At 59.3% G+C, this 26812-nt stretch overlaps 1 protein-coding gene across 1 annotated transcript; it reads right to left on the bottom strand.

The window, feature by feature from the left end:
* Window positions 1-350: 350 nt before the first annotated feature.
* On the bottom strand, window positions 351-16102 carry RFLNA (refilin A). The gene is made up of 3 exons (XM_023647311.2): window positions 15610-16102; window positions 3593-3702; window positions 351-1695 (listed from the first exon to the last, which is right to left on the bottom strand). Exons 1-3 carry the CDS (start codon window positions 15814-15816, stop codon window positions 1380-1382), a joined length of 633 nt encoding a protein of 210 aa, XP_023503079.1. The 5' UTR covers window positions 15817-16102; the 3' UTR covers window positions 351-1379.
* Window positions 16103-26812: the final 10710 nt, after the last annotated feature.

Raw genomic sequence — 26812 nt, 5'->3', positions numbered from 1 at the left:
AAAGTGAGAATCTGTCCCCTGCACAAAGCCTCTGTGTCAAAGACTCCCGTCTGTCCCCAACTCATGGAGGACACTGTCCCCTGGCTGCTCTGTGTCTCCCCAATTTCAGATTCCCGGGACCCTCCTTGGTATTACCCCAGACCCAAGTCCCAGGGTGGGGCCTGGGCCTCTGCATTTATTAATCGGCTCCCGGGTGGCACTGTGCACACACTGAGGCCATGGCGGGGGGTGGCCCAGGGCTCTGGGCCTGCAGTACACCCCCCTGCCCCTGTGAGCAGCGGGGCGGGACCTGGGCCTGAGAAAACCGTTCCTACTCCCGCCCCAGGGCCCACGGTCTCAGAAACACAGAGGAGGGTTTGCACATTTTATTAAGATCATCAATCGGTTCTTAAGTTACTTCTTTGTTAATGAGAAAGCATCTCTGGAGAGAATGGGCCCCACGGTGTAGACACATAAAATACATCGGGCCTCTCTGGACACGAGAGTCACCCCCTCACCCCAAGGGATCTAAAGCCCCTGTCGGGGGTGGCCAGGGGAGTGGCGGGGCAGCCCCCACCCGCTGGGTCCATTCTGGTCTAAGGGGCATCTCCGCGACCCCAGCTGCGACCCGGCACGCGCTGGCTCGTCCCAGGGAGCACGGGTCTCTCCCGTCTTCCTCCCCTGACGTCACTCATGGGAGGTGCGCCCCGCAGCACCTGTCACCGTGAGCCATCATCCGTGTAGTAACGCGGCCGGGAGCTCCGGCAGCGGCGGCGGACATCGGAGCGCAGAAACGCTCCCCTCGGCGGCCGAGGCTCCGGCTGCAGAGCTGAAGGCCTCGACTCGACGGCTACGCCCTGGGTGTCCCACACGGGGCCACAGGACACGGGCACGGCCAAGCCGAGGTCTTCTCCAGGCTGCGCCCCGCAACCACCCCGCCCCCACCAGCACCCGCCCGTGTCCGGCTGCCCGCATGTCCCCAGAGGCGGCTCCATCACGGCTCCAGGCTGGGCCTCCCGCGCCGGCCGCGCACCCTCGCAAGGCCCCTCTGCCCACAGCCCTTTCGGGGAGCGCTGGGTGTCTGGGGGGCACCCTCTGCCCTCACGCACGGCCTGGGAGCCAGGCCACCAGCCCTGGACAGACGGGTGCGGGGTGCGGAGGAGCCGCTGCAGGTCCCCCAGCCATCCCTCCGGGCCTGGGCCGTGCTCCGCTTCCGGGGGCTGGACGCACCCCTCCTCTCGCGGACCGTCGGGGGGCCACCCGCTAATGCCCGGCCCGGCCCTGCGCGCTCCGAGGCCACCCCGCGGCCTCGCCGTTTGGCTGCTGCTAACACAGGTCCGCGGGCCGGGTCCGCCGCGCGGCCGGGGGCGAGGCGGGGGCGGCAGGGGCCCCGTCGGGGCCTAGCGCGGCGCGGGCGCGGGCGCGGGCGGGCAGGGCTGCAGCTGCACGCTGGCGGCGAAGCGGCGGGCGCCCGGGCGGCAGCGCAGGGTGGTGCGGAAGGAGCTGCGCGCGCGCTTCGGGAAGATGATGGTGGTGCTGCGAAAGCGCAGCGCGCGCGGCCGCGGCTCCAGGGTCAGCTGGCTGCGGTAGCTGCGCCACGTGCAGTTGGGCGCCGCCACGATGGTCTCGCTGTAGGCCGTGACCGTGGGCACCGGCGCGTAGAAGACCTTGTCCCGGAAGTGCTTCTCCGAGGCGTACTTGACCTCAGAGTTGCAGCTGGGGAGGGGAGGAGGCGGTGAGGCCAGGATGGGGCGTGTGATCCCCGCCCGCGCGCTCTGGAGGACCCTGGGAAGGGCCCCTCGCAGAACTCTTAAACACACCGGCCTGGGCTCTTCCAAAAGGTCAAAAGGTCAAAGAAGAGGACCCAGCCCTGAGGGCCGAGAGGTTAAAGTTGGGTGCCCGGGTTCGGTTCCTGGGCGGGGACGCACACCCCTGTCTGTCAGCAGCCACCCTGTGGCCACGTCTGACCTGGAAGAATTAGAAACACTTACAACTAGGATATACAACCATGCGCTGGGGCTGCGGGGAGAAAAAAAATAGAGGAAGATTGGCACCAGATGTTAGTTCAGGGTGAATCTTTCCCAGCAAAAGAAAAAACAAGGTAAAGAAAAACAAAAGGTCCCAGAAGAGCTGGGGGACGGTGCCAGCTTCGAGGAGACTAAAGAGACAGTGACAGCTAAATGCAACACGAGACCTTGGTTGGATCCTGAAAAAGACAGCTTGAAAGGGCATTGTTGGGACAACAGACGAAACTGGACCCTGCGGTGTGGATCAGAGGCAGGCCGTGTGTCCAAGCCGGCTGTCCTATTTTAACAACCGTCCGGTCATCAGGTGGGAGGACGGCCCTGCCCTTAGGAAGGACACTGGAGGATTGAAGGGTAAAGGTCAGGAGGTCGCCAATCTCCTCTCAAATGGGTCAGAAAACATTTCCTCCGCGTAGGAAGAGAGAGCAGGCGAGGTTCAAGCAATAAGGCAAACCGTGCACCCCGTGGGGCTGTTGGCCCGGGACACACGGGCGCCCTGTCCTCTTCCTGCAGCTTTTCTGTAAGTTTGAAATTATGTCAAACAAGTGTCCCGAACAGTAGCCTCAGGGGCTGAGATGAGCGAGCCCCTGGCGAGAGCAGCTGCTCAGGTCCCCGGCCCTGCTGCCAGCGCCTCGGAAAATCACCCTGGAGGCGGAAGCTCGGGGAGGGTGGGACACAAGCTGCCTCTTTCCCACGCAGCCCCCCGGATGAGCGGTCTGTGAAGGGCCTTGAGGCCCGAGACTCACGGCAGCTCCGGTCCAGCCTCACTGCACCCCCAGTAATCTAATGTTTGTTCTCATTTTAAAACTAAAAGGGAAGGCTGTTTGGGAAGGAAAAACTTGGAAGTACCCGTCTGTCCCCTGGGACCGTGTCCCCAGCTGGAGGGGCAGGAGGCTGTGGGTCGCAGCCCTGCTGGCCCAGGTTGACGTGGACAGCGCCATCTCCAGAGCCCCGTGGAGATATGGGCAGGACCCACGGAGCCCGGCCTCCACCTTCTGGAAGCCTGGCCCCAGAGGCCCTCGGAGGAGGGCGCGGTGATGGAGGAAAGCTCCCGGTGGGGCACCTAACTAAGCCATCCAGATGCCACCTGAGATGTCCCATGCGTGGGAGGGCCCCTAACACACGTGCAGTGCCACCACTCCTCGGGGACAAAGGAGCCACATGACAGTCAAGTGGAGCACGGAGCAACTCTGTGTTCACCTGACACTCAGGAAACGCGGGGTGGAAAGGGGTCCCAAGGTGCTGTGGTCTAAAGAGCTGGCAGCTGCATTAGCTGTGTGGGTGGTCATGTGATCACCTCCCAAACTTCCCCGGAGGCGGGATTGAAAGTAAAAATCAGGTGGGTTGGGGTGGAAGGTTGGAGGGGAACTAGCCGGATGTAGACCCGGGCCAGGGGGACAGGGAAGCCCCCTGGGATCAGAGTCTCGTAGCACCCGTTCATCTCTGGCTAAGCCACAGCCAGGCCTCCTCAGGGGGCAGCACCCAGAGGGGCTTCCTGGAGGGAGAGGAGCCCGCTGAGCCCCCAGCCGGCAGGGGCACCCTGCAGGGGGTCAGGACCAGCAGCCCCCCAGCCCAGCGGCCCCACTCACCGGATCTCGTGTGTGGGTTCGGGGTTCACCTCAATGCTCTCCCCAAAGAACACAGGCAGCATCCGGGGCCGCATCTCGAGCGCCGGTGGCTTCGGGGGGAGGGGCGGGGGCTGCCGGTAGAGACACAGACACAGGGTTACGCAGCCCTTTGGCACCGTGGCCTCAGTTTCTCACTGGGCACAAGAGGACGGCCCACCCCCTTCCAGCCTTGGCCAGGTCTGGATGCCTGCTTCGTGGGGTCTATCAGGAAGCCCACCCCAGCGTCCCTCTGCGGGCCACCCACCTGGCCCATGGCTCCCCACCCACCAGCCTGCCCCCCCAGTCCCCAGGCATCTCAATAAGGGGACATGGTAATGGCCTCTCACTACAACCCCCAGCCCACACTAAGCTCCCGGAGCCAGCACACTAAGCTCTCGGGGAGCACGGGTCCAGGGCCTCGCCAGCTTCCCCCCTCAGTGACGCAGGAGGTCAGGGCTCAGCTAGGGCTGGAAACCATGCTCGCCCTAAGAAAGGTTCCTGGGCCTTCTCAGGGCAGCCCAAGGCTGGGGGCTGCCCCCAAGGGGCAGAGGCTGTGGGCACCGGGCTTTGCCTACCCAGCATCCACCTCTTCTGGACACCACACTGCATCTCCCCGCGGACAACAGTCAGTATAGGCATGGGCCTGGGACCCAAGCTGGGCCAATGAGAGTCCTGCCCAGGTCTTCTGTAGAAGTTATGAGGAAAGCCACCCTGAGGTGGCTAAGCATGTGGGGATGGTTGGCAGGGGGCACAACTTGCCACCACTTGAGGAAAACCCATCCGGAAATGACGTAACACAGAGGAGAGCAGACATCAAAGATGGTGGAAGATCAAGTCTTGCCAACATGGTTTGAATGCCTGGATCAAGCCATGCCTGAAGCCAATATTCAGATGTGAGCACCGGCAAATCCATATTGTAGCTCAAAACAACTTGAGCCCCCTTTCTCTCACTTGCAACCGGGAGAATCTTGTTAAGGTGGGAAAAGAGAATACTATGATAAAAGAAGCCATTGATAGCTTCCTCAGAAAAGAGCCCCTTCAGATAAATGCAAAGAAAGTGCCACCTGTTCCCCCTCCCAAGTCCGTCCCATAGCTCACCTGCTGGGAAGTTCTTTCTCTAGTCTGCCTTAAAGTCTGTCCCCAGAGTTCCACAAGATGTGGCAGCGAAGACAGTCAGGGACCACGGGCCCCCATTCTCCCCTCAGAGAGTGGGCTGAGGGCCCAGCCCACTCTGCAGTGTACCCCCCAGCCCAGCCCACTGCCTGCCGGCCCCAAACCGATTCCACAAATACAGACCCCAGCTCCTGTGGCCCAGCCCCCAGCCACCGTGCGGAAGCGTCCACACTCTGATCTTCGCTGCCCCCCATGACTCCCCTGGATGCTCTCCAGCCCGGCCCCAGCCCTGCAGGCCTCTTCATCGCTCTGCCATTGTCCCCTGAAAAGCTCATCTGTCACTCGAGCGCCCTGCAGTGACACTAAGCCCATGAGAGAGCCCAGAAAAGAGGGCATTTGGCAGCAAAAATCTGAGGCCCCAGAGCACCAGGAGCCGCTCCCTCTAAGACCTTCTAGTGCTCTCAGCAGACTCGGCTCTGCATCGGCCTCATCCTCTAAGTGATGGGCTCCTTTGCTCAGAAACGTCCTGCCCCGGCCACAGGCCGGACTCCAGCGGGGGTCCTCCCCAATCCTCCCCTGTCTGCAAACCAGCCCCCAGCATGGGCCGGTCGCAGGCTCGGCCTTCCACCCACGTGCTGGGGCCACAGCTCCTGGTCCCTGGGGGGCACCGGTGAGTTCTGCCTGTGCCACCTGTCACCCCCGGCCGAGGATGTCACTGCCAGGGCAGGCCCTCCAGAGCCCCCTCTTCCTTCTGCATCATTGAAGACGCCGGCCAGTTCGCCAGCCTCAGACCCCGGGGGACCTCCACGTCGTGTGTTGGTCAACCCGTGACGAACAGGTAGTGACAGCAGAAGGAGGCCACCGCGAGTGGGCTGTTTGTCCCGCAGCATCACCCGGAGGACTCGCCTCTGCTGGGAGAGCAATCGTCCCACGTGAGGCCCCACAGCCGGGGAGAGGCAGAGCCGGGGCTCAACCCTGGAGGTCCGGTTCCAGGGTCCGGGCCCTCCCCCACGACATTCTCACGTCCACGGGGTCGGCGCCACAGCCCCGGGACTGGCCTGTCACTGCCCGCTCAGAGCAGGCTGTCCCTCACGCACGGCGCAGGGCACTTCCCGCCCAGGCCTCTGCCCACGTATCTGTCACCTCTTTCTGCCGTGCCCGGGCTGCCTCTGTGCCTCCCTGACCAGGAACAGCCTTCTGGCTCCTTCTCACTGGATCCAGTGGGACTGACCGCAGGCATCGGCTCCCTGTCTCCCGCCATCCTCCACGGGGCCCCTGCAGCTCCCATCTGCTGGCCTCCACGGCTGTGACCTCTTGTATTCGTCACCCCCAGCCCATAAGCTCCCTGAGGTTCAGGACCTGATGACCTCTAACCCCCGGGCCTGGCCTCTCGCAGCCCTTGCACTGCCCAGAGGAGAGACCTCACAGGTGCAAAGCAGCCCCCACCGACCTGTAAGTCCCAGGGCCAGGCCCACGGCCATCTCTAAGGCTGGGATCAGCCTGTGGACACGGTCACCAGCAGCCCTCTCCCTGGCCGGTCACGGTGTCCCCAGAACAAGGGCCAAGGACCACAGGGAGAAGGGACACAAAGCCTGGGGACGAAAGAGGTCCTCCAAAGCCCCTAGCACCTGTCCTCAGGTGGCCCCGTCCCTCCCTGTGTTTATATGGAGCGTGTGGTCCTCAAAGGGGCACCTGCTGCCCGCTTCCTGGGTGTGGCAGGGGGAACAGTGGCCCCAAAGACGTGCACACGCTGATCCCTAGACCTGAGATGGGACCTGACATGGTGGAAGGGCCTTGCGGGTGTGGTTAGGGGTCCTGAGATGGGAGCTCATCCTGGATTACCGGGATGTCGTCACAAGGGTCCAAGAGCGAGGCGGCAGGTCAGAGGCAGGGAGAGTGTAGACACCAGGCTGCTGCCTTGGGGACGGAGAAGGGGCCATGAGCCAAGGAGCAGGGGCAGCCTCCAGAAAGCAGGACCGGTGAGGGCTCTCCCTGGAGCGGGCAGGGAGGAGCACAGCCACGCCCACAGCCGTGACCTCAGCCCTCAGGACCCAGTTTGCACGTCTGACCTTCGCAATTGTAGGATAATCAATCTGTGTTGCTTTAAGCCACTGCGTGTGTGGTCATCTGTCACAGCAGCTGCAGGAAGCCAACATGCCATGTGACCCACGGCAAACGGCCCCCCTCTCTGGGCCACGGCCTCCTGGTCTCTGAAGTGGGGCGACAGGAGCCCCCCATCACGGGCTGCAGCGAGGCCTGTGTGGGTTGAGGCGTGTGAGTGTGCAGGACGGTGCCCAGCAGAGCCAGTGCCAGATAAAAGCTGGCCTGTGTTACGAGTCCTCCTTTGCACGGAGGTCTGGGGTGGTCCATCCTGCAGAGAATTACAATCCAGCCCATTTTGAACCTTGAAGCAACACTGCTCCCGCCTTCTGGAAGCAAGCACACATTGTTTCAGGAGACTGAATTTAAAAAAAACAACAGTGACAAGATTCAGACACTTCCAGCACCTTCCGTGGCTCACCTAGTTAAGGCAACGCTGACCCTAGCTGCCAAACTCCATGACTTGACGTTTATAGAAGCAAAACTCTCTCCCCAAAACACACTATCTGAAACTTGACATGTTCCCCAACATGTGCAGGTGTTTGCTGAGCAGCCACTGTGTGCTGGACACCTGAGCACCTACTGTGTGCCAGACCCTGTGTGGGTGGATGAGGCCGTGCCTCCCATGTCTCTTCTCCCCCCCCCCACCTTTTTTTTAGTGAGGAAGATTGGCTCTGAGCTAACATCTGTGCCAATCTTCCTCTGTTTTCTATGTGGGACGCTGCCACAGCATGACTGATAAACAGTGTGTAGGTCCACGCCTGGGATCCGAACCTGCCAACCCCGGGGCCGCCAAAGTGGAACACTTAACCCCTTTTGGAACTTAACCCCTATGCCACTGGGCCAGTGCACCCCAGGGCGCTTCTTATTCAAGAGGAGGTAACATGTGGCCACTGACGAGGAGAGAGAATGATGCGGGCATGTGAGGGGATGTGAACGTGAGCACTAAGTTTCTGGAGGCCTCGCTCCTGTCCAGACGGGCGGAAGGGCTGGAGGGAGAGAGGGGCAGCCTGCCGCTGGTTTGAGCCACTCCCTCCTTCCCGAGAAAGAATAATGCCCGAGCTCACGAGCAGGAGCACTTCTCTGAGAGGCAAAGCCTTCAGTGCTATGACTGAGCTGTGAGCATCACTCCCTCCTGGGTCCACCCCGGATACAGAAACCGCCAAACCCAACAGGCTGCCTGAGTGGCCCTTCGCCCCGACGTGGGAGCAGCCCCATTCCGGCCGGATCTCGCTCCCTGACTGGCTGCCAGCAGAGAGACAAGGCTCACTTCACAGGCTGGGCTGGGGAGCCAGAGCTCCGGGCACCGGTTCCCAAAGGGCCCCAGTGGAAAATATCTAAACTCCGCCCGAGCTGGAAGCATCGCACAAGAGATACGAGAAGCTGGTGAGACGCAGATGCCGGCTGGCATCCACCCGGCCTGGGTGGCGAGACAGCTCCAGAAGGTGTGCCAAGGCCGCCCCCGCAGGGCTCCAGGAACAGACAAGAAGGGACGACGGTGGCAGCCGCGCAGCCCTTGGCCTCCCCGCAGCCACCGGCAGCCGGAAGCTCAGAGCAGAGTCTTTCTGGCCACAGGGCTGTTTGAACATCAAAATGGCAGTGCCGGCCCCAGGGAACGCGGCCAGCCTGGAGAGCGGGCAAGGAAAGCGCCTGTCACAGCCAAGCAGCCATGCCGGAGGACAGCCTTGCAGCCACATCGAGGCTCCTCCTCAGCCAGCTGCATTCCAATGGGAGCCTGCAGGGTGGGGGCTGGGGAGGGGCGCGGGCGGGCGGGGCAGCTCACACACCCGGGCACCCGCTGCCGCTGCACCTGCTGGACTGCTCACGGGCCCACCAGGAGCGAACAAAGCCCCCAGGCAGGCCCACCCCCCCACCCCACCCCCAGGGTGGCCACAGCCCAGCCCATTTCCCCAAAGGCCCGGTTCTTGTCCTAGCCTAAGGACAACCCACTGAGAGACCCTCAGCCGCCTGCTCACTCTGCCTCAGTTTGCTCATCTGAAAACGAGGTTGTGCCATTTGTGAGGCTCACACGGCGGGGCTACAGGCTCGTCAGGGAGGCCTGAGGCACAGGCTGGCCAGGGTCCTGGGGGGCTGGGGTCCTCTTGTGGCTCTGGGATGCAGGGGCAAGCGAGTCCTGGGTGCAGATGAGCTGAGAACTGAAGGCTGGACCCCCAGTCTCCCAGTGCCATGCTCCCCACCCAGGACAGCCAGGCTGGTCCAGCCTCTAGCCCCCACTCCTTCTGGGGGCTGGGGAGAGCCCTGTTCTAGCCTGGGGCCGGGGCCAGCTCCCTGATCTCCTGGGCAGGTGGGGGGTGGGCGTGTGTGTGGGGACCAGGGGTGGCCCCAGAGAGAGCAGGACCCAGAGGACAACTGGCCGCGGGCTGCCCTCTGCCCGCCAGGCCCCGCCCGCTTCGCCCAGTGATTCATGTGCCCTCCTGGGAGCGGCCGGGGCGAGGATAAATACTCGGTGGCTGGAAGTAAAAATACACACGGTTCTTTGGAGCGCCCGTTCCTGGCTGCCGTACAGGGCACAGCGCACAGGACGGCACGGAAAGATAAGGGCTCCGCCGTGAGAGCTCAGTGCCACGCGGTGACGGCCTGGCCCGACTGCCGAGGACACGGATGGACAGCACAGCAGTGTTTGTGCCCAGCCTGGGTGACGCACGGCAGCCCACAACCGCCATGGGGTGGGACGTGGCCAGAGCCACACGTGGCCCACAGAACGGCGATCCTGCCACTGAGTCAGGGAGCACTGAGACCCATCAATGGAGGGCGAGTGGCAGGAGGAGGGGCCCGGAGCCCCCAGTGCTGCTCCTAAGCGAGCAAGACCACAGGGAGACCCCGCTCGGGCGTGGGGGAGAGGCCACACGGAGTCTTTGTTGGGGCAAAATGGCCTTTCTCCAGGCCACTGACCTCACCGGCCAGTGATGGCTTGTGTTGCGACTGGAATTAAACTCGATTATCTTCAGTGTGTATTTGGGATCTGAGACCCAAAGCTCACATGCTGGGCTAACGTTGACCTCGACCTTCCCCATGAGGAAAGTGATCCCAGGAGGGGACGTGTAAGCCCCAGGAATTCTCGCCGTCCTTGTGAAAGGTGGCAGATCCTGGGGCGAGAGGAGGGGCTCCTAAAGGCTCGCTGCCCCTCAGCATGGCGCAACAGAGGAGCTGAACGGGCCACGTTCAGGGAGCCCAGGAGACCCCGAATGGGTTCCCAGAGCAGGGACCCATCCCAGCATCCCATCCCAGACGGACGCCGGGCTCCAGGACAGGCCTGCTCCCCGAGACGGGTGGCCGATGGAGCCGAGGGAGCGGGATGGCAGTGGGCTGGTTTGTGAGCCCACAGAGATATGTTCACGTCCTCACCCGGGGCCTGTTTGGAAACGGTGACCCTGAAGGTGGCCCTGGTTGGACACAGGGTCTTTGCAGACGGGATCAAGTGAAGACGAGGTCAGACTCGATCAGGGTGGGCTTGATTCAGTATGGCGGGTGTCCTCAGAAGAAGATGGAAATTCAGACCTGGGACACACTCAGAGGGGAGAAGCTAGGTGTAGATGGACGCAGAGATGGAGTGAGGCATCTACACGCCAGGGATCGCCGGCCACACACCGGCCAGGGCAGACGCATGGGGTGGACGCCCCCCAGAGCCGTCGGAGGGAGTGTGGCCCTGCCAACCCCTGATCTCAGCCCTCAGCCTCCGTGTACCATTCCACTCGCTCAGCCAGGAGAACGAAGGGCACAAAGGACAGACCCGCCCGCCCCAGGGGAGCTGCTGGCAGTCCCGCCTAGCGCATTTTTCCCAGGAAGGCAGCTCCCGCTGGCTCCCCCGTCCGTCCGTCTCGTCTCCCCAGCAGCTGGCTGGGCCGGGGCCTATTTGTCTTCTTTTCACACAAAACCTACAGAGAGCTTCTCACACAGGTGAGCCTTGCACGGAGCTGCGGGGCTGCCAGAGACTCTGCCGCGTTTCCGCTGGAGGCCGACCGTCAGGCTGAAGCAGCCGGGCTGGAGGAGGTGCAGTTTTTCTGGCTCCCCTCTCTCCTCGAGGCCTTCCTTCCGCAAACGGCTCCTCCCAGCGGGCCTGACCCACCTGGCTCTCTTCCACCAGAGCCCGCTCAGGCACCTTCACTGGTCAAGGACACACCTGTGAGCCTGCAAGGGGGCCATGGGGCTGACCCCTGTCTCCTCAGTCTGTCCATTCATCCATCCTTCTGTCCATCCATCCATCCTTCTGTCCATCCATCCATACATTTGTCCATCCATCCATCCTTTTGTCCATCCATCCATCCATCCATCCATCCATTTGTCCATCCATCCATCCTTCTGTCCATCCATCCATCCATCTGTCCACCCACCCATCCTTCTGTCCATGCATTCATCCATCTGTCCATCTATCCATCCATCCGTCCATCCATCCATCCATCCTTTTGTCCATCCATTCTTCTGTCCATCCATCCTTTCCAATCCCGGGCACTAACTCCCGAAGTCCCTAATGCCCTTCCGTCTCCTCCCTCAACCTTGGTTTTGCCATCACAGACCAGAAACAGAGAAATGAGAAAATCCAGGAGTCCCACGGGGGAGGTGGTGACAGCCAAGATCCCAAGAGGCAGCTGTGACCATGGGTGGCCTCAAAGAGCCGAAAGCCATGGGAAATTTTCAAGGATGGGGCAAAGATAACTGGCTCCCCATCCCCCACCCAGACCTGGTCACCGGGCTTCCCTCAGAACCTGGCTTTGGGGACCAGCACCTCGTCTTTAGGGAAATCCTCAAGTGTGCCACTCAGAAATACACTCAATGGACAAACAGACCCCGGGAGATCGGATGGGAGTGACAGGAGCAACGTACGATGGAGCCCAGGCTGCCGGCTGCTGGAGAACCCATCTCCACGTCTCAGGGGGTACCAGCTCGGACGCCACCTCCTGTAACCACTCCACAGCGGACTGAGTCCTTCGTCAGCCACAGAAGGTGAGCTGTCCACATCTCGCCCCCACCCCGTTCTCTCTAACATGCACCCAGAGAACATGACTTGAGACCCCAAATGCCACCTGTGGTCTCCCCGAGGCCAGTGAGATGGAACAGGGCTAGTTCCCCAAACTGCCCATGACTCGGGGGGATGGGCGTCTGCCGCACCCCCCACTCACCCTTCCTGGACGCATGATCCCTCTCCGCACGATGCCCCCAAGCCCCATAGCTTGGACAGGCAGGACCAGGAGGAGGGAGGAAGGACCTTGGCTGTCCCCTCCACCTGGCGGTGACAGGCCAGGCCCGGGAGCCCACAGGCAGCACAGACGGCATCTGTCTTCTTCACGCTGTATTCCTCGCCCAGCCTGCCCCAAATATCTGAGGGATGAACGCCGCCGACAGGCAAACCCCTCCTGGCCCAGCAGGTGGCCTTGGCTGTCCCCGCGTCCTGCAGGAGAGCCCCACACAGGTCCCGCTCCTCACCAGCGTCTCTCTCAGTCCAGTCTGATTTGGGTTTCTAATTTGGGGGATGTGGGAGCTCATGATGCCTTTTATAAAATAAAAATAAAATGGTCACAAGTGCCTTTTTAAAAGACCAAAGGGCATCTTACTCTCTGGCCTCCGCTTGGCCCCCAAGTGCCCGTCTGCCTCTGCTGCCTGCTTGCCGCTCCCCGAACACGCCCGTCTTGTTCCCGCCTCAGGATCTTTGCACTTGCCGTTCTCTTGGACTGGCACATACTTCAGCCCTATAACCATAAAGTCCACTCCCTCAGTGTTGTCTGGCCCTATTAAATGTCACTTCCCTGAGCACCCTGTCAACTGTAGCTCTCCCCTCATCCAGCGTTTTGTCTCAAGGGCACTTAGCCCACCTGGTGCTGTGTCACCTATTCCAGTTGGTGACTCTGCGTCTCCCACTAGAATGCCAGTTCCACGAGGTCGGGGCCTTGAATGGCATGTTCACTGCTGTGTCACCCACAGTCCAGATCAGCGCACGGCACACAGGAGGTGCTCAGCAAGTGCAGGGGCGACGAAGGGCTGACGCCTGGGTCTTCACTGGGTTTGGGAATCACCAGGAACATTACTCTCTTTGCTTCTAAGAGTGAGCAAGAAAGACCAGTGGTGAAGCTGGGGTGGGGCTTCCTTCACACCCGGCCTGGTCCCAATGCCTCGTACATCTTGGGGGCACTCTCTCAGCCAGCCAGACACCCAGCCTCAATGGGGCATGGTCCCGAAGGTAAGCCCAGCTTATTGAAACAAAGTGGGAGAAAAATGGGACCTTCGTGATGCAGTGAAGCATGAGCAAACGGAACGTGCACATCCAGCATAATGAGCAGGGTGACCAGCTTCGGGCACCTCAGTGGCTGGGTTTGGGGACAGCATGCAGCACATGTGCCACCGACTTTGACCCCAAAGGCAGTGCTGGGAACTGGGTGTCGGAGCAAAGATACCACACCCCGTGCAGAGCAGGCTGAATCCCAGACCCACATGGTCTGAGACCCATGGCTGAGGGGTCACCAGAGGAAACCCAGCCTGGCCTGCCACCAGCCTGTCCTCAGGTACTGGAAACCATCGGCTCCAGGACACACGACAGGTTTCTGTCCCTTTCCCCTGAGATGGGCGAGATCAGCAGCCGAGCTTTTGCCTATCTCTGCACCTGGAAAGTGTGCTCATGCGTCATCAGCAAGCAGGGTGTCGTCAAACACGAGACTGGCAATGTTCCCTACGAGTTCACAGGTGGGGCACCCCCCTGCGGCAGTAACGGGTCGGTGGGCAGCGCGCCAGCAGCAGGCCCCACGGCTGGGAAGAGGGTGCCCGTGGCAACCACTTCCTCTCTTTTTATTAAAAGCGGCATCTCAAAACCCCATAGGTTCACAGGCATTTTGTTTTTTAATCACAAAAGAAGCCCCTCACAGGTAGTTAACCAGGCACACAGTGAAACATGGGATGCATCAGGTTAAGGGTGGGGATCCTGCAGCCAGATCCCCAGGGAGTGTCCACAGCACGGCCACCTAGCAGCTGGCGACCTTGGGCAAGTCGCTGACCTCTGTGCCTCAGCTTCCCCCTCTGGAAATGGGGGCAATAAGAGCACAGGCTTCCATGGGAATATGGGGAAAATCAAATGAGGTGATGCCAGGAAAGGTCGGGACAGTCCCCGGCCTCGGGGAGGGCTGTCTGAACGCCCGACATTATTACCCTGCACAGAACTGGCCCAGGTTTTGCCTTTGAGCCAAATGAAAAGAGCAGGGAGAGCGCAGCTCCATACCTGGCATCTAGTTAGCAAGGAAGGGAAAAATAAAATCAACTAGAGCAGCCAAGACAAGGAAGCCAGGCACGCTGTTCGCATGCCTGCCCCTGGCTGGCCTGGCTGGCCGAGAAAACAGCCAGAAAACCCTCCTTCAGGAGGATTCTGGGTCATTCAAGACCAGAGGGAAGGCTGGCTCCCAGCCCTTTGCTCTGGGCCCCGTCGGGTGAGGCATGATCCATTCCCACACAAGCAGCCCGAACACCCTCCCTGGGACTGTGCCAGGTCTGAGACGCTCAGGCGGGAGAGCTGGCCCGTACAGACAGCAGGATCGATTTCACTCCAAACAGCCTTGGTCACCTCTGTCAGCCCCCGGAAGTCCCCAACGCCCCTCCCATCCCCAGCCCCAAAAAGAGACTAAAAAGTTCAAGTTCACGGCGTGATTTTGGTCACAGATAGTGGTTCCCAAACTCCACCTGCACATTAGAATGACTGGGGAAGTTTTAAAAATGCTGATGCCCAGGCTGCAGCCTATACCGACTGGATGAGAATGTCTGGGGGTGCGAGGCGGGCATGGGTACTTTTTAAAGAGCCCCAAGAGATGCCAAAGCCCAGCCAGGTTGGAGACCCACTGGACTACAGAGCAGGGAAGGCACAAGTGGAATTCATGTCATTAGCCCTGGGGCAGGGGGACCATCCTTCCCGCTGCCTGGAGGATTTTCAATGGGGGGAGGCATGCACTGCCCTGCCAGCTACCAGGCGGGCATCATCGGGGCCCCAGGAAACCGGAGCCGGGCTGGAGTCGTGCTGGCACATACACTCAGCAGAAAGGATATAAAGACGCTGCAGAGAGCGGGCGACAACAGGGAACTGCCTCTGGGACTGCCAGGAACCTCCCGATTTCAACTTATTTCCTCAAGTCGGGCAGGCGCCTGACTCGCCTGCTTTGCTCAGGCCTGCTGGGGACATCCCATCCCAGGCAAGCCGGGTGCCCACCCAAGGCCACCTGGAGGCCCCTCCAAGTCTGCTGAGAGACAGAACTCTGGGGCCTCCTGACCTGGGGTTCCAGCCCTCCCCAGGCACCACGTCAACATCCCTCAACATCCCGGGAAGGAAGGGCTCCTGTCTGGATTTGGTTTAAAAAAAAAAAAAAAAGGCTTTCACGTTGGCAGCTCCGGGAACAGTAAACAGGGACCCGGTCAGGAGCGGCCCAGGGCCCTGGGTCCGGTCGGACATCTGCACTGCTGCGGCCGGGGTTCCAAGCCCACCCAGGTACGAGCCAACTTCCTGGGAAGTTTCGGACACGGTCCTTCACCCCCTGCCCTTTCATTGCTGACAGTCAGACGAACGGCTCCGTGGAGAGGTCCACCGCCAGGGAGAGGTCTGCAGGTCCCGGGGTCAGGCCACCCTGCCCACGCGCCCTGGTCCCCACCTGGGAGTGTGGCTGTCACCGGACCGCCTTCTTGGGTGAGGGAGAAGGGGGACCCGGTCCTGGCTTCCTGAGAACCGCGTCTGGGGGCGCGGCGCGCGCAGCCCCTTCCCCCCCGCGGGCCCGTCCCCGGCATGCGCGAAGGCGCGCGCTTACCGCTCTGGCCTCGCCGGGTCCGGGGGGCTCCGAGGAGGCGCCGGGGCCCCCGGCGCGGGCGTCGAGGATGCCAGGCGCCGGGGAGTAGAAGGGCGGGCTGGGGCTGGGGCTGGGGGGCAACCCGGAGTCTGGGCTGTCCAGCAGGCCCTCCCGGCTCTTCTCCTTGAGGCTCTCCTCCATGCCCTGCAGATGCAGGTGGCCCACCATGTCTGGGGGGCGCGGGGCGCGGGCCCCCGGCTCCTCGCGGGGCTCCTCCACCGCGCTCCGGGGCCCGGGGCAGGCGGCGGCGGGCCGAGGGCTGCGCGCCCGGAACCTGCGGGCAGAGCCGAGAGGCGGCACGGCAGGCCCGGCGCCCCCCGCGCCCCGGCCCCCGGCTCCCCGCCGGCGCGATCGCGCTGCCCCGCCGGGCCCTCGCCCTCCGCCGCCGCCGCGCTCCCGCCCCCGCGCTCCGCGCCCGCGGCCGGCCCAGCCCGAGCGCACGCCGCCCGCTCCGCACCTTCCCGGCCCGCGCCTCCTTTTCTAGGCGCCGCCTCCTCCCCTCCCGGCCCCTCCTCCCTGCCCACCCCCGGTCCCGCGCTGGGGGGCGGCACACCCGGCCAGGCCGGCGCGCGGAGGAGGGTTTTCTCTGCGCCCCTCCCCCCGAATAAACACCGGAGGCGTGACTTGTGGGGGCCCCGATCACCCGGAGGAACAGCAGTGGGCAACATAATGTTTGACTCGGCCACTAAGATTTTCTCCATCTCACCGAAGTCCCACGAAAAAAGTCCTGAGACTCGTCTGTTTCAGAAGAGCTGTAACTTCCATGGGGGCGGCAACGAGATGTTTAAATGCCCAGGGGGCTTCAGGAGGGGCCCTTCGCGCCTCTGTTTCCGCGGGAACGCCGCCCCTTTGCCGTGTTCTGAAGCTCCCGCGCTCGCCTGGGTGCTTGTCTCCATTGCCCATTATCCGGTTTCCCAAGGCCACCCTTTGGGCCTGTGGGGTGGACAGCGCTGCGTGGAAATGGGGCTGCTTTCTGATCGATGGCTAACAAGCGGGTCCTTGCATTTCCAGCTCCCCCCGCGCCCCCCCACCCCCCAGACACCCCACACCACCCCAGGAGGATCCAGCCTTCCATTCAGAAAATGCGGACGGGTACACTGGTTCGGTTTGCAGGGGTCTGCTCTTCAGACCTCCTAAACTGAGGGCACCACTTGAAAGCGTGTTCATAAGGTCAAGATTGATCAAGCGCCCGCGGTGTCCCCAGCCCTGGGCTAGACCTCAGAATCCGCCATGAGAAAGACAGCCCACCCTGGGGCGCCCAGTCTGATGGGGGGGCAGGCGGGGCACTGAGCACATCAGGAAGCAAACGCTGTGAGTTCATTTTTTAATTTTTTTGCTGAGGAAGATTCACCCTGAGCTAACATCTGTGCCAGCCTTCCTCTTTTTCCTTAGTATGTGGGCCACCAGCACAGCAGGGCCGCTAACAAAGCGGTGTAGGTCCACATCCGGGAACTGAACCTGGGCGCTAAAGAGGAGTGCCCCGAATGTAACCACTAGGCCACCAAAAATTAACAAGGTGCTGCCACCAAGAATGATCACAGGGACAGTCGATGGCTCAGGTGTTCAGGGAAGGCAGCTCGGAGAAGGTGATATTTTAAGATGAGACCTGAACAGCCAAGCAGTGAGCTGGAGAAAGAGAATTCGCCTTCCGGGTGGAGGGGACAGCAAGGGCTCCGTGCTGCAGTAGAGGGGTGCGTGCAGGAAGGGACAGAGGCCGGGGCAGCTCCTGGAGATGCCAGGGGGCACAGGGACACCTGTGGCCAGGTGAAGTTGCAGTCCATTTCCGTATCATCCAGCAAGCACATGGGAACAGAATTCGCCAGAGGTTTGACTGTCTGGCACATTCTGGAGGAGAAACACAACAGGCTGGGCTTGCTTCGCATCCCGGGCAAGACAGGCCTTCCCTGGGCCCCTTGAGCAGAAATGGGTGGGTGAACTGTTACCGTCTCACAGGACAAAAGTGGGGGTCGTGCTTTCCAGAACATGAACACGTTAAGATTCGCCTTCTCCGCAAACGCCCGCCCGCCCTGGCCCACGGAGGGCAGCTGGCTGCAGGGGCGTCCACCACCGGCTGGGCCTGAGAGAGGCTGTGACAGGTACCAGCGGCTGCTCATCACGGGCCCGGCGGGAATTCGGATGAGGTGTGGAGGGCACGGTGCACAAGTGAAGGGTCATCTTGACTTCACTAAAAATTTTGCTATTTGGTTCACCTTGAATTTTTTGCATTGTTTGACCTTGAAAATATTGCAGGAAAATAGTCTTTGTCACGATTTCTGCATCTGGGACGTTTCCCTATGTGTTGTGCTCCAGGAGAGTGGCCTCCCCCCGACCCTGGCCCCCTGTACCATCCACAGTATCAGGAGGGCCTTCGTGTGTGCGTCCATCTGGGTTCTGGAAGTTTCCCAGAGCCCACACACAGCTCCCCCTGAAACGGACCCCCCTGTGCGGATGGCACTGGAGATGTGCATACACGCAGCGGCGGGAGAAATATGACCGCGCTGCAAATGTTAACCCCCTCTGTGAGCGGCCCACACAACTGACCCCAGTGACCATGACCTCTGACCTATTCAGATCCACTGCCGCAGGCCAGGACTGTCCATCCGCTGGAAGCCGAGACTGGAAAAGCTTCCCTTTCTCACAGTGCAAATGTCAAAAAGGGGAGGAAAGGCCAAGATTTCCATAAATTAGCTGCGGGGGGGGGGGGGGGGGGGGGATGGCAAGGGGGCTCCCTCGGCCGGTCCGGGGAGGAAAAGGGGCTCGGACCTCTGCAGCGGGAGGCGGGCAGAGCAAGGGGGCCTTTCAAGCCCTGAGCACCTGCCCTGGGCCGGGTGCTGCGCCGAGGCTGGGAGCGGGCTGCGGGGCTGCGGTCGTGATGCGGGAAGGATCTGGGCCCTGCTGCCGGGGGCGGGGATTCGCGGGGGGGGGGGGGGGGGGCGGGGATCCGCGGGGGGGGGGCGGCGGGGATCCGCGGGAGGGGCGGGATCTGCGGGGGGCGGGGATCCGCAGAGGCTCCCAAGCAGATTTCAGAATGATCTGATCCAAATCGCTTCTCATGTTGGGCTGAAGAGGGGATAGTGGAGACAGAAATTGGGCGGAGGAAGTAGAAGGGAATAGAAAGGAGGTTTGGGGGGCGCCCCGCCGAGGGGTCCTGGAGCAGGTCTCCCCTGCTGGAGAGCAGGGGAGACCCCGTACCACACGCTCCTGGGAAGGGAGCCGTTGGTAGGGAGCTCGTGGAGTCACCGCTTTTAAGAGCGCGAAGTGGGGCAGAAGGAGAGCTGACCCCGGCTGACCCCCGGCTCCGGGGGCTCCCCCAGCACCCTGGCGTCAGGGGACTTCCCAGGCTGCTGTGTGCTGGGGAAGCTCAGTGTTTCCAGAGAGAAAGGCCAGAGGATTGAGGGGAAGGGCGCAGAGAAAAAAAGGCTTTTCATGCAGAGCCGTGAGCCACTTGTTCCGAGCAGCAGTGGGGGAATGTCCCTAACTGCAAGGCTGTGCGTTCCTGGACCGCTTACAAAGCCCTCTGCACACGCATTGCTGCCGCTTGAGGCCCGCAAACTACCCTGACACTCACGATGGATGCGTATTACTTCCGTTTCAAAATAGACTAGATTAAACCATGGAGGCTCAGAGAAGTTAAGCGACTTGCCTGAGGTCACACAGCTACTAAGTAGAAAGCTGGACTGGAGGCTGCTAGGTGGGATGTGGGGGAAGACTGTCAATGGGTCCCAAGATGTCATGAAATAGGTGAGGCAGGAGCATGAGGTCCCCAGTACCTGACAATTAAGCATTTCTATGAGCTGCAGAGAAAGTTCTGAAGTGCACGGACCCATCTGAGGGAGCGTGTGGGAGGCCCCGAAGGCCCAAGCTGAGTTGAAAGCAAAGATCCTGCTTACGTGACATGGAGACTGACCGAAGATCACTTCCCACTCTTGCCACCTGCGCTGGAAGTTTCCCAAGGACAGGGCCTGGCACTCCTGTTCCCTGGCAGGCTGTACGCCCCGAACACAGCGAGTCTGAGTAAGTGCACTTACTCGGCACACTCAGAAGGGTCCTAGTCGTACACATCTGTCCCTGGGGAGGTGCTGGCTGGTCCGTTTAATCAGATTTGCTTAATTCCCCATAGTTCCTCAGTAGTTGACATGACATTCTGGAAAGATTGGCAGAATATGGAGAGTTATAGCACCTTTAGAGATAAAATGGAGGCACAGAGAGGGTAAGTGTTTTGCCTAAACTCGCACAGCAAGGCCCTGTCTTAAAACCTTCATCGCAGACTTTTTTTGTTATCGTTCAGGGGCCTCTCTGCAACAAGGAGCTGTGTCTTCCCATGGGCCAAGATCAAAGCCCCAGAAAGACCCCTCCTGGCAGAACATGGGGCTGTGGCGGGCCAGCGCTGGCTGCCCTTGCTTCAGGCGCTGCTGTGTTCCTCTCCTGTTGAATTCCGGAGAGGAGGCCCTTGCTGGGAGGAGTGGGGTGCACCCTGGGTCGGGTGACGGGGCCCATGGGGTGCAGCGTCTCCTCACACTGTGTGTGGTCACAGCTGTAAATACTGCCCACTGGGGGGGCTCCCAGTCGAAGGAAAGGGGTCTCCTTGCTGTCGGCTTGTTTGGACTGCCTGGGTTCGCATGCCAGCTCTGACACTTCCCCGCTGTGTGTTTTGGGCCATTTGCATGCCCTCTCTGTGCCCAAGTGTCCCCATCCGTAAAGCGGGGATAATAATAAAGATTAAATGGGGATTAAATAAACTGGGAGGAAATATAGGTGTAACTAGAGTGCTTCCTGGCACGCCAGGTTCAGGTTGTGCCCTCAGCACAAAGACAGTGACAGTCCCCCGGTGACAGTTGCCTGCCCCTGCTCTCCAACAGAGCCCTTGTCTCCTCTCTGCGGTTCCAGGGACCGAGGGGGTCAATATATTACATATATATATACGTGTATGTACACACGCACATCTAAACACATGCGCACACACGTACATGTATGTGTGTATATGTATTTTTTAAGAGTGGAAGGCCGTGAAACGTGAGCTAACTCCTTATCTTTCTTGGGAGAGTCCGGGATCTCGTCTGCCTTAAGGAAATCTGGGCAATAACAGTCATCTGACGCTATGCAGCGGTGGAAAGTGGGCACCAGAGCTCAGAGCGGAGCCCAGGGGCACGGGGAGGACGGTGAGAGACAGTGGCTTTTTCATCAGGAGCTCCCGACACCTCGTCTTCGATTTGTCCGCAGGGGCACGTGACCCAGTGGAATGTTTTCAGTGCAGGGCCAGCGCTGCACAACCATCACAGATGGCTGGTACGTCCTCGGCGGCGCCCGGCCCTGGGATGGCCTCCCTCCTGCCCCAGGGCATCGCGTTTCCCCGTGGGCCGTGGGCCCGGCTGGCCCCAGGGACTTCTCCGCAGCCCCCTCGCTCAGCCCCCAGCGGGAGCCACAGACAGCCCTGCCGGGATGCGGCTTCCACATGACTCACCTCTTCATTTTTAGCGCGTGTCCCCTCCGAGCCTGCAGCTCTGTCTTAACTGGGCGGCTGTCCGTCTGGGGGTCAGGGCCCGTGCCCACAGAGGGCGGGGACCGGCATCCACTCAGCCCCGCTCCTGACTACCTGCCCCGCTATGAGAGGGAGTGTGGACGAAATGGATCCAACATGCCTGGGGACCCGGGAAGGTGTTCTGCCGACATGTGAATGTGTGTGTCTGCAAGAGCCTCAGGATTCCCGGGGCCTTGAGCAAAACAATTAGACCTCAGCTCGGAGGGTCTGCGGGCCGACTTCCCCCGTGGAACTCCTGCTGCTCCTCCGTCCCCGTCCGGGGCTGCCCGCCTGCACCGCTTCACGGCCACACGTGGAGGCATCCGCGGCTGAAGGGGCTTTCGTGGCTGGTAACTTGTTGGTTCACACCTTTGGGTTTGAGGAGCTTTTAGCTGAAAAGACCTTTTCTGCCAGCTTCTCCCGAGCTTGAGTCAACAAAAAACTTATTTATGTCCTCAGAGCACTTAATGAAGGTGGGGCGGGGGTAAAACCAGTGACAGAGTGTAGCAAAAACACAATCCGTGAAGTCAGGGCTGGGCTGCCCCGGGCCAGCTGTGGGTGCTTGGGAAAGCCGGGTACCCCAATTTTTGTTTTGTAAAGACAGAAGAATGTCATGAAAGCCCAAACACCTTCCACCTCCTACATCGATTGTTAACATGTTGACACATCTGGCCTCTCTCTCTTTCTCGTGTTTTTGCGTGCGTGTTATATCTGTTTGGTTGTCTGTCTGTTTCGCTGAGCCATTTAAAAGTTAGTGGCAGACATCATGACCTCTAACCCCTAACTACTTCAGCGGCGTCTCTAAGATGGAAGATGCTCTCCTGAATAACCACGGCAGTGTGGCCGCGCCCAGGGAATTTAACACAGGACAGTGATGTTGTGTGACCTCCATTTCATATCGGAATTCCCCCAATTATCCCAATAACGTCCTTGAAAGCTGCTTTCTTCTTCAACCCAGGGCCCAAGCGCACGTTGCACCTAGTTGTCGTGGCTGGGAGACAGTTCTCCTTGGGTCCCTTGCGCTCCTGCCCATCTCGCGAGCAGGGGCCCTGGCGCCCTTCGTCTGGACGTCGTTTCAAGGGTGTTTGTGTGGAGAACCGCCTCGAAGGCTGGAGAAGTATCTCGTGTCTGCCGTCCAGTATAAGAAAGATAAGGTCTCCCTCTGGGGAAAAGATGAGGCAGGCTGGTGCACGTCATGAAACATTTGGGTTCCCTCAACTCGGGGTTCCTCTTCTATAATGCAAGCCACTGCATGTGCAGGTGGCCCTTGGCCTTCTTTGGGTGGCCCTGAGGGAACCGGGCCTCAGGAAAATGGTGCAAGAAAATGCTGACACTCTGGCTACAGCTGTGGCTGCAACAATGTCCTTTGTCTCTGACCCTGCAGTCTCGTGCCTTCTGCTGGCATCGGGCGACTGCCGTGGGCTCACCCCTTAGCTGGCTAGGAGGGTGACATCTCAGAGCCTTCACGGTCTTTGACAGTCATTTTCAGACAAGGGTGTGGGTCCCTTCACCTCCTCCAGAGTCACTTCTCTTTGGTCTCCTTTCATCTAGAAGAGCCCTGTGCCCTTCTTTGTCTCTCTGGACGATGGTCCTTTTAAAGAGCTCGTGCTAATAGGTCTGCAGAAAGCTCCAGAATCTGTTTGTCTGATTGCTTCCTCATGATTAGACTTAGGAGAAACACTTTTTTTTTTTATTAATGTTATGATAGATTACAACCTTGTGAGATTTCAGTTGTACATTATTGTTAGTCATGTTGTGGGTACACCACTTCCCCCTTTGTGCCCTCCCCCCACCCCCCCTTTTCCCTGGTAACCACCGATCAGATCTCCTTGTCAATATACTAACTTCCATCTATGAGTGGAGTCATATAGAGTTCGTCTTTCTCTGACTGGCTTATTTCGCTTAACATAATACCCTCGAGGTCCATCCACGTTGCTGCAAATGGGCCAATTTTGTCTTTTTTATGGCTGAGTAGTATTCCATTGTGTATATATACCATATCTTCTTTGTCCAATCATCAGTTTCTGGGCATGTAGGTTGGTTCCACGTCTGGCTATTGTAAATAATGCTGCAATGAACATAGGGGTGCAAGGGACTCTTGGGATTTCTGATTTCAGGTTCTTAGGATAGATACCCAGTAACGGGATGGCTGGGTCATAGGGTATTTCTATTTTTAACTTTTTGAGAAATCTCCATACTGTTTTCCATAGTGGATGTACCAGTTTGCATTCCCACCAACAGTGTATGAGGGTTCCTTTTTCTTAGGAGAAGCACTTTTGCATCGATTTTGCAGGATGGGTGTTGCGGCCTCGACAGCAGGAGGCACAGCACGTCAGCGTCTCTCGTTGTTCAGGCCAACACCTCGTCATTTGGTTGAGCTGGCAGCCACCATCCTTCTTCGCTGTAAAGTTATCTTTCCCTTTGTAATCGGTCAGGAGTCCATGCGGAGATGTTTGGAGACCATGGGGATATCGTGTCCCCGACAAGCCTTAACCTCTCCGAACCCTGGTCGACTCATCTGCGAAGGGCGTTGTGCAGATGGCAGCCCAGATGCTGTGATGGTTGTTTTCCTCCTGCAACACAGACCCCACGGCCTGCAGAGCCGACGTATTTCCGGAACACCTGCCCTTGGTAGAAGGAGTCTGCCCACCCCTGCAACAGCAGGCGGGCGCTGATGGAGGCCGAGGCGGGTCTGAGCCCCCTTCAGTGAATCCCCTTCCACAGTCATCTTTCTATGCCTCCGTCATTACCATTTGTCAAGGTTTTAGGGGTTCGTGGTTGCTCTCAAGCTGCCCTTACAGTTAAGCACAAGTGTATTTAGGGCTGACACCTGCGGAACCGGCGCCCACGCACAGCCGAGGGAAAGCTGTGGGGGCGCCTCTCCGTGCCTCTCACTGGGCGGATCCACGCAAAGTGGAATATTTTGGGGCCTCCAAAATGTGGTCCACCACCCAACTTGGCATCAAATTATTCTCTCTGGCTAGAAACTGTGATATCATGAAAATTGGTGAGTGTGTCTGCCCGAATCCTCAATGCCAAAATACCGCTTCTGGATTTAGATGGTTTGGGGATGAAAAAGCTGTTATACTGAAAAAAAGGAGTTCTCCAGAAAGTGCTGTGGCTTTTCAGGAACCGTTATGGCAAACGCTAACTGAGTGAAGAGTTGTTTCGAGCTACATCTGAATAAAGAGGCAGACTGGACGTCTGTGCACATTTAAAACCAGGTACGACCCAGTGCAGCCTGGAGAGAGCCAAGGGGAGGCGGGAGCCGCTGAGAGGGTGCAGAGGACAGAGAGTCCTTGCCAGCTCCTGCCAGACTTGGAGCCCTTTCTCCATGCCTCAGAGAGACCAAGGGAGGGGGCGCAACCACCAGGGGCCCACTGTCCCCCTCAAGTGCCCTGGGCGCATGCCACAGAGCAGGGCAAACAAATGCCAGTTCTGTTCCTTCCTCAAGGCAGACACAAGTCTGGGCAGATGCTGTGGTTGTGTGGTTTTCAACTGAGAGCAAAGACAAAGGGCACCGAGCAGGAAGCAGAGGAAAGGCTCCGGGCTCCTGGCATGATGCCTGTGGGCTCTGGGAAGGGCAGAGTCTGGGTACCAGCTCCAGGGAGGGCATGGCTGGTGGGGGGGCGGTGAGGGCTCAGCGATGCTCCCAGTGTCGCGAGATTCAGAGAGGAGAGCAGAGGGACCTCTTCATCTGTCATCCTTTCAATCAGCGGTTATTAATTGAGCACCCACTGTATGCCCTCCATCGGGCATACAGCCACAGATAAGGCAAACTTCGTCCTCATTCTTAGGGAATTTCTAATCTTGGGTAGGGGGCAATAATTAGACAAGATAATTCTGGAGAGTTATAAATACTATATAAATAAAATGAGTGATAGGATAGAGAATAACCAGTTGGAGCTGCTTTAGCTGAGATGGGAGGGGAGTCAAGGAAGCTCCCTCAGAGGGGACTTTTGAATGGTGAGAAGGAGCTGGCTCTGGGAAGGGCCTGGGGAAAGGCATTCCTGAAGAGGAAATTGATGGTGCAAAGGCCCTGAGGCTGCCACGGACTCAAGGTGTTCGTTATAAAGGAAAGAACGGGAAGAGAGGCACAGAGAGAAGAGCAGGGAAGGTGAGCAGAGAAAGGAGGACAAGAAGGACATGCAAGGGAAAAGGAAGAGAGCAGCTGTGAAGGACTGGAGGAAAAGGGGCAGGACTGTTCCTGGAGCCGGCGGGGAGGGGGCTGCTGTTGACAAGAGGGAATGGAGGGGTCAGGTGCACAAGGAGGGAGGAAGGGAGGTGGGGAGGGAGGAAGGGAGGTGGGAGTCTGCTTGAAGCAGGCCCACACTTTGCTCCCAAGTGTTTCCTGCTTGTCTCTACACGCAGGGACCTGGCATTTTTCTAGCTTTGTGTGTGTTTAGTTCTCATTTCCCCAATTGGATTATCAACTTCTCAGAGGCAGAGAGGTGCCTTCTGTGTTTTTTTCTTCCTGCCCAGCCCTTCCCACAATGCTCTGTATGCAGTGGGCTCACGGGTTGTTTGAACGAATGGATGGGTGGGTGGATTCTCCAACAGGAGCGTGTGCCTCTGCAATTAGCCATGTTGTTTGCCTTCTGCCAAGGGTGGATAAATGTCTTGCACACACACACACACTCACACCCACGTGGAGCACAGACGTCAACATGCATGCTCACTTACCCAAAGGACATTTCTGACGCTCACGCTTCTGGAAAGCAGAGAACAGCAAGGTGGTAAACTGACTCTAGTGGTAGCCAGAGGCAAGGGTTCCCTGCTGACAGGGGACACGCGACGCAGAGACCAACAAGAGCAGGAGCCAGCGGCTGGAGGAGGAGAGAGCAGGAGCGCGAGCCGATGGCTGCCGGAGCTCACAGCCCCAAGTGCCCACTCTGGGGACAGTGCTGTCCTGGAGTCCCCAGGCTTCTGGGCAGTTGGGTGTGGCCACGTGACTGAGTTCTGACTCCTGGAATGTGGTTTGATGAGAACTTCATCTTGAAAAATAAGTCTAAAATGATAAAAATGGAAAGTAAGCTGATTTCATCTTAACTTACCAAAGTGTGGTAACTCCGCTCTGATCCTTAGAGGGGATGAATGACACAGAAAGATGTTTTTCTTTTACTTTCCATATTTTTTTCCACCAAAAAAATTGCCTAAGGATTGACATCCTTCTCTTCACATTGGACTTTTTTGCAGCTCTGTGGTTCAGAATCATCTTTTTCCCTTTTTTTTTTTTTTGGTAGAAAGTTCGAGGGCTCAGTCACCCTTTCCATCGGCTTCTTTTAATCCGTTCAGATCCAAGCCCCTGTCTAGCGGGCTAGATTGAACGCGGCTGCATCAGCCTGTGTCCCTCAAGCAACTGCCGGATGCAGGATGCTCTGTCCCCAACCTCACACAAGAGGTGGTCCAGAGCCTGTTTCTCTGTTCCCTCCAGGACATGCTAAGCAAGACCTCTGCAGCTGCCGCGTCCCATCGTCAGGACTCAAAGGAGTGGCATCTTGGAAGGGGGCCACCCTCCCCGGATCTCAAACGGCTGGCTTGACTTTGGAGCCACTCGCTGAGATGAGCTGAGGCTGCAGTCCTGAACCTCGTGCCTCTGGGAGGTTCCCAGGCTGCTGTTTACCCTGATTCCTGGCCATCCATCCT

This window comes from Equus caballus, chromosome 8 (assembly GCF_041296265.1).
Source record: "Equus caballus isolate H_3958 breed thoroughbred chromosome 8, TB-T2T, whole genome shotgun sequence".
Classification (NCBI taxonomy): Eukaryota; Metazoa; Chordata; class Mammalia; order Perissodactyla; family Equidae; genus Equus; species Equus caballus.
The sequence above is the reverse complement of the archived record's forward strand: the minus strand, read 5'-3'. Positions and strand labels throughout refer to the sequence as shown.